General features: G+C 45.6%; 1 protein-coding gene across 2 annotated transcripts in view; it reads right to left on the reverse strand.

Moving 5' to 3' along the window:
• Positions 1–104: 104 nt before the first annotated feature.
• Xrcc5 (X-ray repair cross complementing 5) overlaps positions 105–20,023 on the reverse strand; it is a 58,759-nt gene continuing 38,840 nt past the window's right edge. The window contains exons 13-16 of one of the 2 annotated variants that reach the window (XM_028870090.2): positions 18,916–19,049; positions 15,245–15,441; positions 2,784–2,877; positions 105–349 (exon numbers count right to left, since the gene is read on the reverse strand). In XM_028870090.2, the coding sequence (XP_028725923.2) occupies positions 173–349; positions 2,784–2,877; positions 15,245–15,441; positions 18,916–19,049 (602 nt within the window). In that variant the 3' untranslated portion in view covers positions 105–172. Of the gene's footprint in view, positions 350–2,783; positions 2,878–11,119; positions 11,378–15,244; positions 15,442–18,915; positions 19,050–20,023 lie in introns of those variants that run through there. The other variant, XM_037210298.1, reaches the window with a different exon arrangement.

Below are 20,023 nucleotides of genomic sequence, written 5' to 3' on the forward strand. Positions count from 1 at the left end.
CACTACAGACACCAAGAACTTAAGGTGGAAATAAAAGTCCCACGGTTCTGAGCCCGGCACCACAGTTCCATCTTTGCTTGGGCGGATCTGTGCTGTGCTGACCACCCCAGCCTCCGACCCCAGTGTGCTCATAATGCCAACTCAGGAAGCCCTGTCAAGCAGCACAGATCTGTCAGAGAAGATGGGTGCTGAGAAAACACTGCAAGGAGACACCAGCGCTCCTAATGCAGACTTGAAACCACTTTCTCTTGGACACCAGGTGAGCGGCATGCCACTTACCTTCCTCAAAGCTGGCAATCTTCTGTCTCACTAGAACACGGAAGTTTTCAACAGGATTCACACTTCCGACCTAGAGCAGACCCAGAGACAACACACCCGCAGGTCACTTCTCATTTCTGGCAATATCCCACATCTTAGTTTCGCTCCGGTTGCGGTGATCAAACACCCCGACAAGGACAACTTCCGGGAGGAAGTGTTGACTTTACTCAGGTTCCAGGTTACAGTCCATCACATCAGGGAAGTCACAGGGGGAGAACCTGAGGGAGTCTGGTCATAGCACTTCCATAACCAGGAAGAGAGAGCAGTGGATGGATGCACAGTAGTGCTCAGCTGGCTCTCTCCAACCTATCAAGTTCAGAATCCCCTTCCTAGGAAATGGTGCCGCCTACTGCGGGCAGGTCTTCCCACCTCCGAGTAAGCAGGATACTTCCCCACAGACGGCCACAGGTCAACCTCATCTAGACAACTTCTCTGCGACTCAATTCCCAGACGATTCTAATTATGTCAAGCTGACAGTTAGAACTAACCACCACACCTCAGGTAAGACAGTTGACTTAATGTAGTAAGTGAGCTCTTAAAAACAAAAAAGGAGGCCTTTCTGTCATCATGACATCATTTCCAGGGTTCTGTTAGAAGCTACAAGATTCAGGGGTGTGCAAAATGGCTCATTAGGTAAAGGTGCTTTGCTGCCAAGCCTGATGCCTTGAGTTCAATCCCCAGGATCCACATGATAGAAAGAGAAAACCAACTCCTGCAAGTTGTCTTATTTTCTACATTAACACTGTGGCATGCACGTGTGCATGCATGCAAATATGTACACATACCAAAAAAAAAAATCAATGTTTAAAAAAAGCCAGAAAATTCAAGCAGTCACACAGCTACCTTGTCTATTTTCACTTGACTTTCTTTGTTCAAGTGACTTATCTCCAGAGAGGCCAGGAGTATTATAATCCATGCCACTAGCCAGCCCATTGAAGGCTTTACGTGCTAAAGACCACCTGCACATTCTGATAACCAATTAGGAAAGGGAGGGTGTTGTCACGTGAGGTCGTGCTAAATAATTTTCCCATAATGATGACATGAGAAACAACAGCCAAATGATTGATTCACTCAACTACTGGGGGGGGGGGCAAGGGGAGCTACTACTGACCCTTTGACATTGAAGTTTTAGTAGAATACATAAATATGTCCATACTGAACATATCTTTAAAAAAAACCAGATCATATGTACAGATGTACTGCAGTGCAACTCTCTCTCCCTCTGTATGACACTTTCTGATCATGCCTCTGTCTGCATTAATCTCAACCCTAACGAGGCCTCTGTAGCACTTAGCTCCAAGAAGAGAAAACAAGGGGTTCCTGTGAATGCTGGGGAAAAAGTTCCTGTAAACCTTACAAGAAAATGTATTATTTCCACTTTGCTTGGAATAGTATGTAGGAAAGTGCTCAGAGCATGAGATCATGACTTCTTAATACTACAAAAGATTCCCACCAAGTCCAAACCACTGTTCAGACATCTGATTTTTCTGGCACCTTTCTGTTTGACTTTGCTAACTGGGGGAATGCTAAGATCTGTCGACTCAAAACAAGGCTGCATCTATGAAGGTAACGCACTCCAAGTTCCAAAAACCTTCTCATCAAACGAAGCTCTCAGTATCAAAGGGAATTTGATTTGCAAAGTCCTAACCTCGAAAATTCTGTTTTAGGAGAGTATTTCTGTGGGGTTTGTTAGGCTTGTTTTTATTATTTTTAAATCACATGTATGCATCTGTATGTGGGTCTGTGCACACGAGTGCAGGTGCCAGTGAAGGTCAGAGGGTTTGGGCTCCCTGGAGCTGGAGATACAGGGGTTATGAGCCATCCCATGTGAGTATTAGGAACAGAAATGTGGGGCCGGGTGGTGGTGGTGCACGCCTTTAATCCCAGCACTCGGGAGGCAGAGGCAGGCAGATCTCTGTGAGTTCGAGGCCAGCCTGGTCTCCAAAGCAAGTTCCAGGAAAGGCGCAAAGCGACACAGAGAAACCCTGTCTCAAAAAACCAAAAAAACAAAAACAAAAAAAAAAAAAGAAATGTGGGTATTCTTAACCCTCAGAGCCAGCTCTCCAGCCTCTGATGTTTGGAAACAGGACACTAACTTCAGTTTTATGTATTTAGGGGATAAGAGCCAAGATCATTAACCATCTCTTCCTTATTCCTGTCATATTTACTAAGTGGAAAACTGCAAAATGAAGCCAGTAAGAAAATCTGTGCCAGAGTGCTACCACTGAGGCACTCTGTGATCGACATCTCATTCAGAGAGAGCTCTGTTTACTATGATCGGACAGACAGTGCTGTATGTCATTCACTATTATTAACTACTTCCAGGAAGAAAGGAAGAACATGGGGTGGGTGTATACGGTTCATATGCAGAGAGGACCAGAGCAGTGGTATGTCAGCAGGCTCATCAAGCCCAAGCCTTGGCCTTCCTGCAGGGGGAGGGAGGGACACTGGAAAGCTCAGTTTACCTTGGTGACATTCCCTTCAGCCAGGCTGGAGACACTGATGTGAATTTCTTCTTTCTCAGTCTTACATTTTTTAGCAGCAGGCCCTTCTTCGTGACTAGAAAGGAAAGAAACGGATAAGTTTTCCCCCATATAGCAAAATAAAACAAAACAAAAATACAGTGCAGTAGTTTGGTTTTGCTCTTTTGTGGGGCCCACCACCCAGCTCCCAAAAAAAAAAAAAAAAAAAAAAAAATCACACACAGAGGCTTATTCTTAATTATGAATGCCCAGCCTTAGCTTGGCTTAGTTTCTTGCCAGCTTTTCTTAACTTTAAATTATTCCATCTATCTTTTGCCTCTGGGCTTTTCATTTTCTATTCCTGTCTACCTTTCTTTGTTTCTTACTCCGTGGCTTGCTGTGTAGCTGGGTGGCTGGCCCCTGGAGTCCTCCTCCTTCTCTGGCTCCTAGATCTCCTCCATCTCTTCTCTTTTCTTCTCTCTCCACCCAGATTTCTCCTTCTACATATTTTCTCTGCCTGCCAGCCCCGCCTATCCTTTCTCCTGCCTTGCTATTGGCCATTCAGTTCTTTATTAAACCATCAGGTTTAGACAGGCACAGTAACACAGCTTCACAGAGTTAAACAAATGCAACATTAAACAAAAGTAACACACCTTAAAATAATATCCTACTATAATACAGTGCCTACGATATTTTATGTGGAAAGTATAAAGTTGTTTTCCAAGCACCTAACGTAAACAAGCACAACATTCAGACAGTCTATCTGAACAGCAGGGCTCCTTCTCCCAGGCCTGGGCCCTGACAGGAGACCTCGGAGGTGCCCACGTGGGCTTTGTTTCACAGCGGTACAGAAGTCAGCAGCTGCTGCATCATGGGGCACATGCAGAGGTCGAAATGGCAAGCACAGGTACGGGAGCTGAACAGTAACCAGGAAATCCATCTGCCTGTCAGCTAGCCTCCTGGACCCCATCTCAGAATGCACAGCCATAGCTTTTTGTGTGCACAGAACTTTGTGTCTGAAAACCCACCCTCTCCACTGTACTAACCGATGTAAGATCTCTATAAGCTTCTAATTAAATGTGTCAAAACCTTAGACAATCACAAGTTAAATAGGCAAAAACTTCTTCTTTAAGTCTTAGATTTTTTATTTTTTTTTTTTTAAAGCACACCCTTTAATTTGCTTTCTTACAGCCCTGATTCTTTTTGGGCACAGTGCTAGCAAAGTCCAACAACATCTGTGTGCCAAGGGAAAGATGGAGCCAAGAAAGGCTTCAAACATCTGCCTCAAGTAACATACAGGCTTTAATAACGCGCTGCTCTCAAAGTCACGAGGATGCTAAGGTAATCATAGGAGAAAATGAAATCCAACCCAAAGACCCTGTTCATCATCTCCCCACACGATGAAACACAAAGATATGAAGAATTTTCTCTTGGAGAAATAGTAAGTGTCGGCTAAGGGCAGCCATCCAGAAACAACTGAAATCAGTAACTAATAAGTTTGTAACTATGTCCGAGTTAGGGCTGGGGAGATGGATCAGTCAGTAAAGTGCCTTGCAAGCAGAAAGACCTGGGTTCAATTCCCAGAACCCATGGTGTGTGTGTGTGTGTGTGTGTGTGTGTGTGTGTGTGTGTGTGTGTGTATGTACATGTATGTGTGCACTCGTGTGTGTGTGTGTGTACATGTATGTGTGCACACTCGTATGTGTGTGTACATGTATGTGTGCACACTCGTGTGCGTGTGAGTGTGCGTGTGCGTGTGCGTGTGCGTGTGCGTGTGTGTGTGTGTGTGTGTGTGTGTGTGTGTCACAGTAGTGCACTGTAGTTCTAGTGTTTGGGAGGCAGAGACAGGTGGATCCTTGGGGACAGCTTAACTGACTTGGTGAGTTTCAGGCCAGTGAGAGATCTTGTCTCAGGAAAATTTTTTAAAATGTGGATGTTGCGCTGGGCGGTGGTGGCGCACACCTTTAATCCCAGCACTCGGGAGGCAGAGCCAGGCGGATCTCTGTGAGTTCGAGGCCAGCCTGGGCTACCAAGTGAGTTCCAGGACAGCCAAGGCTACACAGAGAAACCCTGTCTTGAAAAAAAAAAAATGTGGATGTTGCCAGAGAAATGACAACCAAGGTTGTTCACTGGCTTCTACACATACATGTGCATATATACACAAACATGCATACATATGTACACACATGTATACACCAATTAATAATCTATTTTAGTTGACAAACTATATATGTCAAAAATAACGTTTCAAAATAACATTATTGTTTTGGCAGCTTTAATAGCACTAGAGGCAGTATTCTGTGAGTCAAGGCAGCTGGACTACCAATTAGAAAAGGCAAAGCTAAAAGAAATCAAAAAAAAAACAAAAAAAAAACATTATTGTGGTATGACTAACTGGAGCTAATGAACACACACATCACTTCACCTTGCTCTTTTTCTTCTTTAATTGTAGTGGGAATAGTGAAACTCTCTTATGGACTTCCTCTCCTTTGGTGAGGTTGGGCAGTGTGGGTAGTGCTGGGAACCAAACTCAGTCTTGTGTATGCCAGGCACCCTTCCATCTATTAAAGATTTTCAGCACTATTATTTCAAAATGTATTGGCTTTTTGTTCAAATCCCCACCTTCAGACAATGAGTCTTAAAAAATGAAGAGAAAATTAGAAAGGCAGAAACTGGATGAATAAAGAGCCGTCTCCTGACAGGCATGCACAGAGCAATCAGCATGGTCATAACTGAGCGTGACCTAAACTTCCTATTCACTGACCTTTTCCCTTGGAGAAGCAGAGGTGAGAAGACAAAGAGACAAAGGCCAGGAAGCGTTAAGGGGCGAAGCCATTGAGGCTCTTCCCTCTCAAGAAGTGTAAAAGTGCACATAGGCCAACGGCAGATGTGGAGGAGAAGTACACCGACCAAGGAAGACTAATTCCGACCGACAGTGTGTGAAAACAAGTCACAGCCAGCCGCTGTAGTTAGCCTGTGCCAGCTCTTCCTGAGAGACAAGAACAGAGCGCAGGTGAAGATCTGGGACAAAATACACCTGGCTTCCAGCTTTAGTGTTTTGTAGACTTAGCTTATTTCTTACTATTATTAATGTGCATGTGTGCATGCGTGCATGCGTGCAGACATCCACATGCCACAGGTCAGAGGACAGACAACATGAGGCAGCTGGTTCTCCCCCACTGTGGATGCTCAGGTCGACAGGCTTGCACAACAAATGCTTTTCTCGGCGGAGCCATCTCGCCAGCCCCAGTCTCAGCCCCTCACACCTTCTCGACGTGTTCATATGACTTGATTCTAGGATACCACCTAGATTTTAGAGTTTACTGACTTACCACTAGGCTGCGTTTCACTTTGCTCCTAAGGAAAGCACTGCAATGGAAAATACCTTTAGTACAGCAGCTATTCTCCTCCCCAAATACAATTAACGTTTATAATATGAAGAAGCATCACTGAGAGATGTTTGCTGTTGTTGCAAAGACACAGGTTTGGTTCCCAGCACCCACGTGACAGCTCACCATTGTCTCTAATTCTAGTTTCCAAGGGATCTGACACCCCCCTTTGGACCTCCACAGACACAGGAACACACTTGGTACATAAACACAAGCAGGCAAACAGTCATAAAAAGGAATGAATAAACAAACAAGCCAATCTGGACCTGCCTAAAGACCACATATCCTGCCTGGATTTCCACACCCCTTTCTGCATCAGATCGATGCCTCTCTCTACCTCTTCTACACTTGTGTTTGCAGGAGATGGTGATTGACGCAGGCCCACAACTGGCCAGAGCGGAGAACAAGAGACGACAGAATGCTCAGCTCCCAAGGGAACACACGTACAGCACCCCCACCCCAAGGCTCAGGGAACATTGGGGAAGACGGAGCAGAAAGAATGTAAGAGCCAGATGTGGCTCGTGACACTATCAGGCAACGTCTTCTGGACACATCAGGGCAGCTGCACATATGAACAACATACACAAACCTATGCAAGCTCAAGCCAGAGCACAGTCCCAGCACAGAGAGAGGAGCTGGCACACACACACCCCATCCCAGCTATGGAGTGGATGGCAACTGTCAGCTGCTGAGCCAAGACGAGACGGTCTTCTCTTTCTTCTCTGAGAGTGAAGCCCCGGGTGAGCGGGGCACTCTCCAGTGGAAGAGCACATATCCAACAACGTTGGATAATGTTGGCCTTTTTTTTAAGACTTTTTTTTAAGTCACAAATTTGGGTGGGCAGGGAATGAGGGTAGATCTGAGAAGAGTTGGGGAAGGGGGCTGAATATGATCAGAATGTGCTGTATGAAACTCAAAACTTTCAAACAATAAAAATAAATACAAATCTTTCTTTAAAAAGAAGTGTTATACATACAATGTGTCACGCTAAGGCCTGTGGAGCTACAAAGTTAAATCACATGAAAGTTTCTTAAACCCTCTAAAATAAGATGTGAGTAAAGGAAGGATAAAAGTATAGAGTATATGTATCATATTCCCTGTATCCAGCAGGTAAAAACAGCCCCAGAAATAAGTACATAGTAAAATTTTAATATGATTCACAGTTTCAAGGTCAATAATTAATAGTAGTATTACAAATCTTTCATTTAGTACTCACAACATCTATGTGAAGTGGGAAAGGACAATGACAGAATCTCCAGATTATCTAGAAAGTCCTAGAAAGCAGGAAATACCCATGCAGCCGCATGGAGACACGGACCTTATCAGTGCTGCATTTGGATGATGGACGTTAGTCATTTGCTTTTCTCTTTTTCACTTACTTTCAGGAATATATAAACATTTGTTAAGTAGCAGCAAAATGTATAAGGAACATGTATGTGTCAGCCACTGAGCTAGGTTCTAAATCCTAAATTTGCAAACATTAATACGCTATCAATACTTCCAACAAGTTCAGACACATTTAAGGAAGATAAATGCGTGAACAGACAAACTACCGCGCTAAGTAACATATCCCATTTGGCCAGTGGCTGTATTCGCTGGAGCGCGGGATGCAGCCGGGAAGCAGTAAGAGTTGGGGCTAGAGAGAATATAAGTGTAAGGAGGGCTGGGGGTGAATTCACCGACAGAGCACACGCGTGAGGCCCAGGGGGTCAACCCCCAGTCAGAGGGGTGAGGGTCAGGAAAGCAACAGTTTTTTCAAGGTAGCTGGATGGTGTAGACTTCGGTCTGACTGCTAGGCTTTCTCATTTGTGTAAAGGTCTGATCATCTGGCAAGTAGGAGGAGGTGCCTGAGACTAATCTGCAGTTTAGGAATCAGAACTAAGCCGGGCAGTGGTGGTGGTGGTGGTGGTGGTGGTGGTGGCGCATGCCTTTAATCCCAGCACTTGGGAGGTAGAAGCAGGTGGACCTCTGAGTTCAAGGCCAGCCTGGTCTACAGAGTGAGTCCCAGGACAGCCAGGCTACAGAGAGAAACCCTGTCTCAAAAAAAACGAACAACAAAAAGAAGAATCATAACTACTGAAATCATATTCAAAGTATGGGGTGTAAGGGTATTCTTCTAGGGAAATGAGTCTATCACATGGAGAGTGGGATTAAGAATCATAGCATTAAAGAATTTTAAGTAGCAGTGATGTGGTCCGACTCTTTGGCTAGGGAGACGGCTCAGGGGATAAAGGCACCTGCCACCAGGCCTGAGTTCAAGCTCCAGGACCCAGGCGGTAGAAAGAGAGAATCAACTCCACAGGTTGTCCTCAGACTGCCACACGTGTGCCACAGTGCAGGCATACTCCCCATACCCGCCCCCACGCACAATGTAATAAAAAAAAAAAAATTTTAAACCTCAATCTAATCAGCTGGCAGCCGCTGGGTAACTTAGAAAAAGGTAATCAGGAGAGATCACTAAAAAGATTAAGGTGACCTTAGAAAGTTAAGAATTTCTACTCCACCCACTCTGGGGGTGGGGAGGTTAAACTGCTCACCAATGGCCACTGATGAAATCAATCTTGCCTGTGTAATGAAATTTTAAAAAGATCTCAAAGAGGGGCTGGAGAGATGGCTCTGCAGTTTAAAGCACTGGCTGCTCTTCCAGAGGACCCAGGTTCAATTCCCACACCTACATGGGGCTCACAACTGTCTGTAACTCCAGTTCTAGGGGATCCAACACCTTCTTCTGGCCTCTGGGCACTACATGCACACAGTGCACAGACACATATGCAGGCAAAACACCCATACACATAAATTAATTATTTTATTTAAAAAAAAAAAAATCTAGCCGGCGGTGGTGGCGCACGTCTTTAATTCCAGCATGCAGGAGGCAGAGGCAAGCAGATCTCTGTGAGTTCGAGGTCAGCCTGGTCTACAGAGCAAGATCCACGACAGGCACCAAAACTACACAGAGAAACCCTGTCTCGAAAAACCAAAAAAAAAAAAATCAAAAAGGTAGACAGCTTCTGAACAGTTGAACACATGAAGGGTCCTAGATCATGGTTCTTAGCCAGCTGGGAAGTTTGGAGACCTTCCTAAATACCTTACTCTATCCATCTCTTCTTCATATTTTTCACAACACCTCTTACAGTAAACCAGAAATGTTGAAAAAGAGACAAGAAACTCGCTGAGGGGGGAGAGTTTGGAAGAAGGCAATTAGCTATCTCAGGAGGCAGGCTGAAGCACAAGGCACGGGTGTGCATGGGCAAGGCTGGTGTGAAAAACTAGCAAGGGCGAACGGGCCAGTCACTAAGCCAAGCACAGTTCGATGATCTGGTTAAACCGTTCGCAGCCCTCGGGATTCTCCGCTGTCATCGTCATCTTCCACAGATGAGCAGATGAAAGCTCATCCAATGCAGATATTTGTTTACACAGCTCAACCTGCCAATTCCAAATGCCAGGAAGGGGAAACGCTTGGGTTTAGATCCAAATCTATCTGACTCCAAAGTCCATGCCATTAGCCATTATACTAACCTGACCTGAAAGGCGCAGATTTGGGATAACTGTAAAACAGCTTGGTAAACCAAGCAGACATGGAAAGTTAAAGAAGGGATTACCCCCAGGATGTCAGGTGCCGTTCTCTGAAACAGAAGACAGCATGGAGAGGCACTAGAAAGAAGCGTGTCAGGAGAAAAAACAATGAAGCCATTTCTGTACACACTGAATCTGAAATAAATATAGACACTGAGCCACCCATGGATAGGATGTAGACAGAGTTCAGGGTTTTTGAAGTTCTGTACATGAAATGTCAACAGTATGGGATCTGTGTTGTGAGGGCAAAACGGCATTATTTTGCTGAGTGTCTGAGCTCTGGATTCAGACTGCACACATTTATTAAATCCTTCCTCCAACCCTTACCAACTGAGCTCTCAGGCAGGTTGTTCCTTTTCTCCAATCCCAGCCTTCTCCGACTTCAGAGGACATGAACCAAGCAACTTCATAGGACGGCCAGAGGATGTAAGCAGACGACAGAGCGAGGAAGGCATCCCACATCACACCATGTCCAGAGGATGTAAGCAGAGAGAGAGAGAAAGGCACCCCACAGCACACCGTGTCCAGAGGATGTAAGCAGACGACAGAGCGAGGGAGGCACCCCACATCACACCGTGTCCAGCAGATGCAGCTGTTCTGAGGACAAGACATGTGGAAGGTCGGCAGAGAAAGAAAGCATAGGAGGGATCTGGCAGGGTTTCCAAAGATTAAGAAGAAAACATTTGGAAGCCTGGGGGAGATATGCGAGTCAAGAGAAGAAGAAGAGTTGACGACGTCAAATGCTGCAAAGAGACAAGTCACTAAGGAAAAGACTGCGGGCTGAAGGGGACTGAAGCGGTTCCGTCTTTTGGGTCCGCAGAGAGGCCGTGGGGGAGAGGAGAAGGAGCTGAGAAAACAGTGGCGTGGACTATTCTTCCAACAGGCCTGGCCTGGAGGGGAGAGACAGCGCTTAGATTAGTAATTAGGAACGAGTAGATGAGAGGAAGGAGCCTGGACGGGTTATTTTGTTTAGATGAAAGGAATGTTAACATGAAGAAGACGGGGGACGGAGGAAAGAAGACATCACTAGTGGACCAGGGTGGCAGATCCGACAACAGATGGGAGCTCGGACTACAGCAACGAAGGGTGAAGGATGTGGAGTCCTGTGTCCACTGGGCAGGAGAGGAGGAAGTAAAGGTGACCGCAAAGTAGACGTGTCAGAGATTAAACGGTCCATAAAATGGGAAGCACCTACCTACAGCCACTACTTTCTCTGTGAAATCATCACTACCATCATTACTATTGCTGTCATTGATAATGTGTTAGGGATACAATGAGGGTCTTTAGAAGACTGTTTAGTGAAAAACACTGTTATATGATGTGATGTGATATGATATGATATGATATGATATTATATGATATGATATGCATTGTGTTGGATTTAGCTAAACGCATGAGTTATCCAATTAATCCTCATGGCAACCCTATGAGATGGGTATGCCATCCCTATTTCGCTCATGAGGACACAGAATAAACAACTTCTACCTACGGTCACACAGAGCTCGGGCGCTAACTCACACTGGCTGACTCCAGAGTCCCTCAGTCTTGAACATTAGTCAGATGAAGCTGACTGCTGAGGACAGATGGGGAGAGAAGTCTTATGGAACTTGAAAAGAACAGCCGACCTCAGATGATCTGTGCCAGAGTCCAAAAGAAAGCAAGGTCAAATGTGTGTCACATATGCAGGGCTGGACTTCAGATGTCCCAACGCTCCTGCAACACCTGACCAAGAGATGACACCTTCACTTCAAGGCATAGGCCACATTAAGGGAAGCGATGCTCTCGGACAATGCAAGCAATATGTAGTATACTGTGGGACTCCACACATGGGCCCGCAGAGCTCTTCCCCTTTAGAAATAAAGACGTTCCCACTACAAGCACTAGGTATCCGACAGGCTGAAGATGAAGAGCGGTTCCTCAGATGTGCTGTGCTTTCAGAATGACGCTGCATCACTGACTAAACTACTGTCTTCCCTCCCACAAGTCCAGAGTGCTTCCCCACCGGATTTTGTTGCCATGGTATCTCTTGAAATGAGAGGATGTTTTTAATTTTTTTCAGTTATTACTGGGGAGGGGCATGTGCTGTGCTATGATGTGGGGAGGTCAGAGGTCCACTTTGTGGAGCTGGTTTCTACATCTACTTTCAGGGAGCCAGGCTGGCAAAGCAAGAATCTTAACCCACAGTTAATTAATCTTTCATTCTATTGGGCATGATAAATTTAATTCAATAGTTATATATATTTCGATTGGCTTTTAAAGTTATAAATTTATTAACTCAAGTTCCATTTGCCTTTGAGATACCATCTTACAAGGACTCCAATTTGCAGTAAGGCTCGTTAAGGAAGGGAATGGCTCAGTTGCCTTTAACCTACTGGCTATGGGTGGGTTAGGACCTCTGTTGGTCTTTTCTGTGTCGAACACACAGATTGCAAGCCCAGCACCACTTTGAGATTTTTGGCAGCAATTAACTCTGCAGATCACACATGATTGAGCCTGTATGATAATGAGTATTCAGAGACGGGTAATTCCTGGGGGGCACTCACCAACCTAAGATAGAGCACCTGTGTGGCCTGGGCAGATGTCTCCATGATGGGTAAGGTGACCTGCTGACGTCCCATGCAACCTAAGTCAGAAGCTCATTTATTAGTAAAAGGGGAACCTGTAGGACCCTGGCCCCCGTTTTGGATAACTGTTGCCTTGCTTGCGGACCTTGACCTTGATATCCTCCCTATGCTAATTCCCTCCCGGGTTTCACCCTCCTGAATGCTTAAGGGAAGTTCCTTGTCTATGTATCCTGCATAATGGGCGTTAACAGCTTAGATGCAAGATTGTAAAACATCTATATCGAACTTCTGCCCTCCAGGGTTTTCCCATTATGCTGTCAGCCTGTATTCAAGACCTCCTGCCTCCTTCAATAAACGACATTCGGCATTAAAAAAAATCTTTTTGTTGAAAAAAAAAAGAAGTAGAAGCTCTCAGCCTACTTCTGTCTTTTCTCAAAAAAAAAAAAAACATTAAATAAATAAACAAACAAACAAAAAAAGAATCTTTACCCACTGAACCATCTTGCCTGCTCAAGACTGCATTTAGAGGAAGAGCCTATCAAGTGACATCACTGGTATAAAAACTAGTGATTCTAGCTTAAGACTTTTTTTTAAAAAAAACTACAAAATTTCCTCGGTAGACAACTATCACTCCTACATCTTAGTTCCTTACCTGTCTACTAGAAATGGGTAAACTGGATTCAAGGACAATGAACAGACAATACAATACAAGAACACAGCTTAGTATTGGCGATCTGTTGTCCCTCTTAGCATAACCTTTCAGGGTAACTGGAGCCTCTTCACTGAAATGGAGGGTTCTATAATCCATGTGAAAGAAACTGAACCCTCCTTGAATGGAGGAGCTGCTGAGTAAATATATGTTAAATTCATTGCTCCTACAGCTCTTAAAAACTAAGGCAGGCTTCTGAGAATAAAAGGTAGAGAGTGGGATCGTGGGCAAGCAGGTATGCGTGAGCTAATTCCCAGGCCCCTGGGCAGATTGCTGGTCTGTGTCGCACACTACCACAGGAGCAAAGAACCAGAAACTGAGCACACCCGAGCTTCCGGGGCAGTGAGTGAGTGAGAGGACCGCAACTGAAGGTGTAATCACGGCAGGGATCATATCACAGCACAAGTGCCTTCTGGGTCTCTGCGGTTTGTTTTTTAACCAGCTAATTTACATTTTAATCAAAGGAAGGGAAGAAAACGGTCCATTTCTTTCCCACAGTACCAGAAGGTAATCAAGATCCCGAACTGGAGTTTAATACCGGGAGAGAATAGCCCTGTGATTGCAGTGAGACTAGAGCAAGGAGCCCCGGGAAGAAGGACACAGGCTTCATTGAGCGGCTATGAATTGGTTCCAGTGGCGTTCAGGCAGAGAAAGATGGCGGTGACATGGATTTTTTTTTTTTTTTTTTTTAAGGGATAGGCTTCCTGTGTAGAAGGCAGGATAGAATAAAATGGCCATAAACTTCTCCAGGGTGCGATGGTAGTACATAAAACAGAATCAATCCAGTTGTTGTTTTTTTTTTTTTTTTTTTTTTTTTCTTCCAATTCTGACAAAGCTTGGGCTGTTTACCTCTGGGAAGCTATGAAAAATGCAAAGCTTTCTATTCTACTTGTACAATAATTCAACAAACATTGATTTATAGAGACCAATGAATGTTTCTGGAAATTACTCATCCTTTTCCACTGAGTATTTATAAATAGTAAGCCTTACTTTGTCAATGAAGATACAGCTGTGGGAAGAAAATAAAAGAAATGGGGGGGCTGGGGGGATCACAGTCTGGTGTCAAATCTCAAAATGCAGCAGAAAGAAATATTATTTTGGCTTAAGAAAAAAAAAATCACCAATAACCAGTTGAGTGAAGTCTGGAGAGTCAATGTCACATACCCAAAGGATTCTATATGATGAATCATTTCTTCTGGCTTACTTTTATTTATATGGAAATTAATATAGATTCTGAACAAAATGTGAAGAGGGGAAGCACTCATTAGTCATCTGCAAGCTTGGCTGACGTATCGTATGAAATGCAGTTCCTTCCTTCACCTGCAAATGCCTCCCTGGCGCACAGTCGGCACGTCAGTGACGCACTCCGTGGCTGTCGTTATTCTCCTCACGGACACTTGGCCACCCACCACAGACACCTCCTGAGCCCAGCCTGCTCTTGTCCCCATCCCCGTCTGTCCCCATCTCCGTCCGTCCGTGCCCCCCACCCCCCCACCCCCAGCTGTTTACTGTAGAAAGGGGACAATTCGGGACCAGCAGGATGACCTCAGCCGAACCACACAGCTTCCGTTTGATCCTGGGACCCATGTGGTGGAAGTAAAGGACCAACATCCAAAAGTTGTCCTCTGATCTACACACACACACACACACACACACACACACACCACACACACACACACACAAATGAAAAAAATAAAAATATAATAAACATTGTTTTAAAAGAAGAAAATTCAACTTCGGGTATTCACAAATGTATAATTTGCATATTTATGATTTGCAAAAACTTTATTGTTAATGCCAAAGTCTACTCAAACCAGAAGGTTGAGCCCAGGAGAACATCAAGGATATGGCTCTAACGGACAGGTAGGAAAACTTTGTATTTCCACGCAAGGGTTAAAAAGCTGCGCTGAGATGCTCAGAGGAGCTGGTAGAGAATGCACCCCTAACTTAGTTTAACAGAGCACTGTGCAATATACTGCTGCTTCCAGAGGACCTTTGGGTTTCAAATTCTCCCAGCAACCACATGGCAGCTCACAACTGTCTGTAACTCAGTTCCAGGGGATCTGACACCTTCACACCAATGCACGTGAAATAAATTTAAATAAATCATTAAAAACAAAAGAAGCTACGCTGTCCCCTCTGTAATTCCAGAAAACCCTGGGCGGCACCGTAATTCCAGACTTGCCCCGGCCCCCCACACTGCTACAAAGACCAACAACAAGTACTTACTTGTCTTGGAAAATGTCCTGAGCGGTCATGTGATCCTTTTTCTTGTCAGCATCCGTCAGAGGGAAAAGGGTCTTTACTTTAGAGAGAGGAATCTCACCCTTGGCTTGAATCTCAGTGGGGGGATCCAGCATATTCAAAATGTGCTGCGGAATTGGGGGCAGACGTTCCTGGGGATGCAAGGCTCTGTGCAGCAGACACTGTGGAGGAAGGGTCAAGGCTAAGACGCTGGTGCTGACATGGAATGCGATCTGTTTTCTGGGCAGCAACCCTCCATCTTTAACTGGAAGGGCTATGAGACTCACACCAAACAGAAGAGACAGAATAGGATGGCCCCGAGGACAATGGTCACATCTAAAGCCAGCCATAAAAACAGACTCAAGCACAGAATCGAGACGTCTGTAAACCTCCTCGGGGCCTCACCTTACAACCCACTCGGGGAATAACCAAGGTTCCCTAAGACATAACTCCCTAACACTCGAAGGTTACAGCCTGCTCTCAGTCACCTTCTACTCCCTTAATCATATGTGCTGGCCCTTTTACTTGGGTTTTAGAGGTCGTGTGACGGATGAGACAGAGGCTAGAGGGGAGCTGCCCACTCCCAATCCCAGAAGAGAGTCTGAAAGACATGACATTATGGAGCCGGAGCCGACACAAGCCACCAGGGAAAGCAAACCGAGAACCTGCCTCCACTGTGGCCCTCGGGGGCCCCCCTGACATCTCCGCTCTTGCCTGCTCCTGGCCCGGTCACCTGCTAACTGGTCCCTCAGCTTCTGCGGGCACTGTTCTCCAGGACCCAAAGTCATCTGAAAAGGAGCTCTGGTGCATTTTAAATCTGAAATGTCCCAGGAGCTCATGTCCTGAAGCGAGCGAGTGTGGTGTGTGTGTGTGTGTGTGTGTGTGTGTGTGTGTGTGTGTGTGTTGGGGATAAGCTGGTGGCAGTAGGTCACAGGAAGTGGGCCTTTGAAGGTTACCCAAAGCCCGCCTCCAGCATGCTGCTCCCTGCCCACCACAATGTGGACGGACAGCCATCTCTGCCATGGGCTGCCACCACCACGGAATGAGCGGCTCCATCCTGCCTTCCCAGCTGTGAAAACCCCTGAAACTGAGCCAGTGGACACCTTCCCACCTATCCCGCCCCCACCACTGCCTTGTTTCTGTCAAGTACCCTGGAGACACAGATGTGACTAATACAAGCTCCTTCCCCCAGCCTGGGAAGGCCTGCACGACACAGCCTTGCCTCCTCACTCACAACCAGTAAAGATAAGCTCTTCCGCGTTCACTCAACCAAGCTCACTTCTGTCTCTGGGTCCTCAGCTCAATACTCCTTCTGTCTCTTCTACCTGCTTCTAGATCTGAGCAGAGCTGGACCCTTTTTATCATTCTGGTCTTTGCTCAAATATTAATCTCCCAGAAAGCCTTTCCCTGACATTGCATATGAAGCAGCCTCTCCACTTGCAAACTATTACCTAATCATATTCTAACTTTTCCCAGTTCTCTGTTTTTCAAGCACTTATTTAACACAGTCTCAACTGCTTAGTTCACATACTTAGTAACCAGCCCTTCCCCTTGAAAACAGATCCCTTGTTTACTGCTAAACTTCAAGCACAGGAAACACGTCCGACATACAGTAAGCGTCTAACAGATACTGACGGAGGACACTCTTTTTTAGGATACTCACTGTTGACGGGGATGTCAGAAAGGAGCACCTAGAGTGGGCTGAGGACCAAGGGTGAGGCAGGCTGTCCACTCTCCAAGTGAATGGACTGGACGCAGGCTACTGCCAATCGGGCATCACAGATGCCTTCAGCCTAAGTCAGCCCTGTGGCGCTACACTGTGTACCCTAATAAACTTACCTGAGGATCAGAGCACAGAGCCAGCCACTAGATTAGACATAGAGGTCAGGCAGGGGTGGCACACACCTTTAATCCCAGCACTTGAGATCTCAGGCCTTTGCTTGGGAAGCACACAGGCCTTTAATCCCAGGAAGTAATATGGCCAGGCAGAGAAAGGTATATAAGGCATAAGGAAACAGAAACTCATTCTCTTCAGGCTGAGGATTTCGTAGAGGTAAGAACTAGTGGCTGGCTGCTCTGCTTCTCTGATCTTTCAGCTTCCACCCTCGTATCTGGCTCTGGGTCTTCTATTAAAAGACCATCTAAGATTTGAACAACACAGCCCTTGGCAACATTTGTATCTGCCCAAAAAGTCGGTATCTAACACAGTGGTTCTCAACCTTCCCAACGCTGCTGCGACCCTTTAATACAGTTCCTCGTGTTGTGGTGACCCCCAATCATAAAATTATTTTCACTGCTACTTCATAACTGTAATTTCACCACTGTTGTGAATTGTAATGTGAACACCTGATACACAACAGGATAGCTGATATGCGACCTCTGTGAAAGGGTCACGACCTCTGTGAAAGGGTCAACACCGCTGAAGGGGCTGTGACTCACAGGTTGAGAACGAAGGGCTCTAACAGTACAAGAAGGTGAGCAAAAAGATGCCATTGAAATCGGAAGTGAGACAGCCCATTCATGCTTCCCTCCTGGGAAGAAGGCTCTCACTAGCCCACTTTATTTTTATTATCGCCATGGGCTGAACCCAGCTCTTGCACATGCTAGGGACATGCTCTGTCATTAAGCGGACCCCCCACCCCCGTCTTGTTCCCACTTTTAAACAACTTATGTGTTAGTAATTCTGAAGGGGGAAAAAGGAGCTGAATAGCTCTTGCAATTTCAAACTACTATTTCATATCACAAAGCATATTATTTCTTCTGCTCCCTGAACTATTTCCCTACAATGAAGAAAATTCAATATAGAAGTTTTCGTCCTAAAGAAAAAAAAAAAATTCTGGGGTTGATAGTGATTATCACCTAGGAGTCAGTATCCTGCAAATCCTGGGGAACCCTCCGCTGAGAATTCTGCACCTAGAATTTCATCTAGAAAGTCCATGTGCTCCTCTATCCAGCATCTCCTTTCAACACACCAACAACCCTTCCCTCTCCACAGTATGTCCATTTCTTTCAGAGTTCACCTCCTGCTTTGTGGATTCCTAATTACCCGACTCCCCTTGGGCTTCCCCGGACCTTGTGGTGAGTGCTCCGTTCTAGATGCTGGCCCTTTCGTTGGGTACCGCTGACAAACTTCTCCACCCACTCTGTGGCTGTCTCTGCTCCATTAACTGTTTCCTTCTGTGTGCAAAGCTGTTTAATGTCATGAGGTCCCTCCCATTTGTCAACTGTTGGCCTCATTTCCTGATGACTAGAGTCCTATAGAGAAAATCCCTGTCTACATCTAGAAGTGGTTTCCCTACTTTTCCCTGAGTTCTCTCCAGACAGACAGAACTGGCCACACAGCTCTTCACACGGTCAGGCTGATAGCACATCTCTGCAACGTGCCCTCGTCAATTCAGGCTCCTTCTTTCTCTTCTAGAACTCTGTTCTGTGTTACTGCCTCAGAGGCGGTTCCCATAAGTGTCTGCTCTCAAGATCTCCCCCCTCCTATTTCCATGGTGTGTCCAAACCACTCCTGACCTATGGCTTTAGAGGCAGACCAGTCATCTCAAAAGGAAAAAGAGGGAGGGAGGGAGGGAGGGAAGAGGAAAAGGAGAGAAAGGAAAAGAAAGGAAAAAGAAAAGAGAAACGTAACTGGCTGAGCTTTCCTCTCTCACCTGGAACAATCTCTGAAATTCGGGATTTGGGATTTTGGAGGTTGGAAACAAGTCTTCAATGGCGTCTTCTTCCTCGCTTTTCTTTACCAGGCTCATAGACTCAATCAGATCATCAATAGCACTCAACTGTGCCTCTTAAAACAGTGATAAACAGAGAAGCAAACAGAAAAAAACAGATCATTTCTATTATTCTCCATCAAAACAGATGTTCTCCATCTCTGAACGCAGCAGCACGGGCAGGTCATTCAGCACCTGCTCTGCCCCAAAGCATCCCCTAGTTATGTAAGTGCTCCCCCCCCCACCCTCGGTTTGCTCATCTGAGAAAAAAGGTATCAAGAGTAGTTAACCTGGGGGCTGGAGAGATGGCTCGGAGGTTAAGAGCAAGATTTGATTCCCTGCACCCACAACTGGCTGAAACCCCAGCTCTAGTCAATCTAACACCGTCTTCTGCCCTCTGTGGGCACCAGGCATGCATGATACACAGATATACATGCAAGCAAAATGCCCGTACACATAAAATAAATGTCAAAAAGTAATAGTTGACTCACTAGGCATAGTAGCACACATCTTTAATCTCAGCACTCAGGAGGCAGAGGCAGGCAGATCTCTAAAACTTCTAGGCCAGCCTGGTCTATAGAGCACGTTCCAGGCCAGCCAGGGCTACAAAGTGAAACTTGTCTCAAAATAGGAAAGCAAAACACATAGCTGCCCCCTTGACTCTCTTCCAGCTCTATCATTCAGTGAACCTTCAGCAATGGAGTATCCTATCAAAAGCAAAAGAGTTTGTTCCAGAAAAATATCCCTGCCATTAAAAAGGAAAAAACTCCTATGGAGACTTGAACAAAATATTTAGTATCCAATGAGCTAATATTTCTCAGATAGTCATTAGCTAAAGAGGAAAACATTTCAAACAACAGACAACTTCCTAATGAAGCGAAGCTTTCCAAAGACCTTGTGTGAGTTTCAGCGGAGCCCATCAGGAAGACACCCTGGGCCACAACAAACACACTTCTTCATCTGTTAGTGTCGTTTCCTCATCTGGCCAGGCCACTAAGCACACGACACACACCTGAGAACATCCCGTTCAAACTCTAAAGTTCCTTTTGGC

The sequence above is a fragment of the Peromyscus leucopus genome, chromosome 13 (genome assembly GCF_004664715.2).
Source record: "Peromyscus leucopus breed LL Stock chromosome 13, UCI_PerLeu_2.1, whole genome shotgun sequence".
Taxonomy (NCBI): Eukaryota; Metazoa; Chordata; class Mammalia; order Rodentia; family Cricetidae; genus Peromyscus; species Peromyscus leucopus.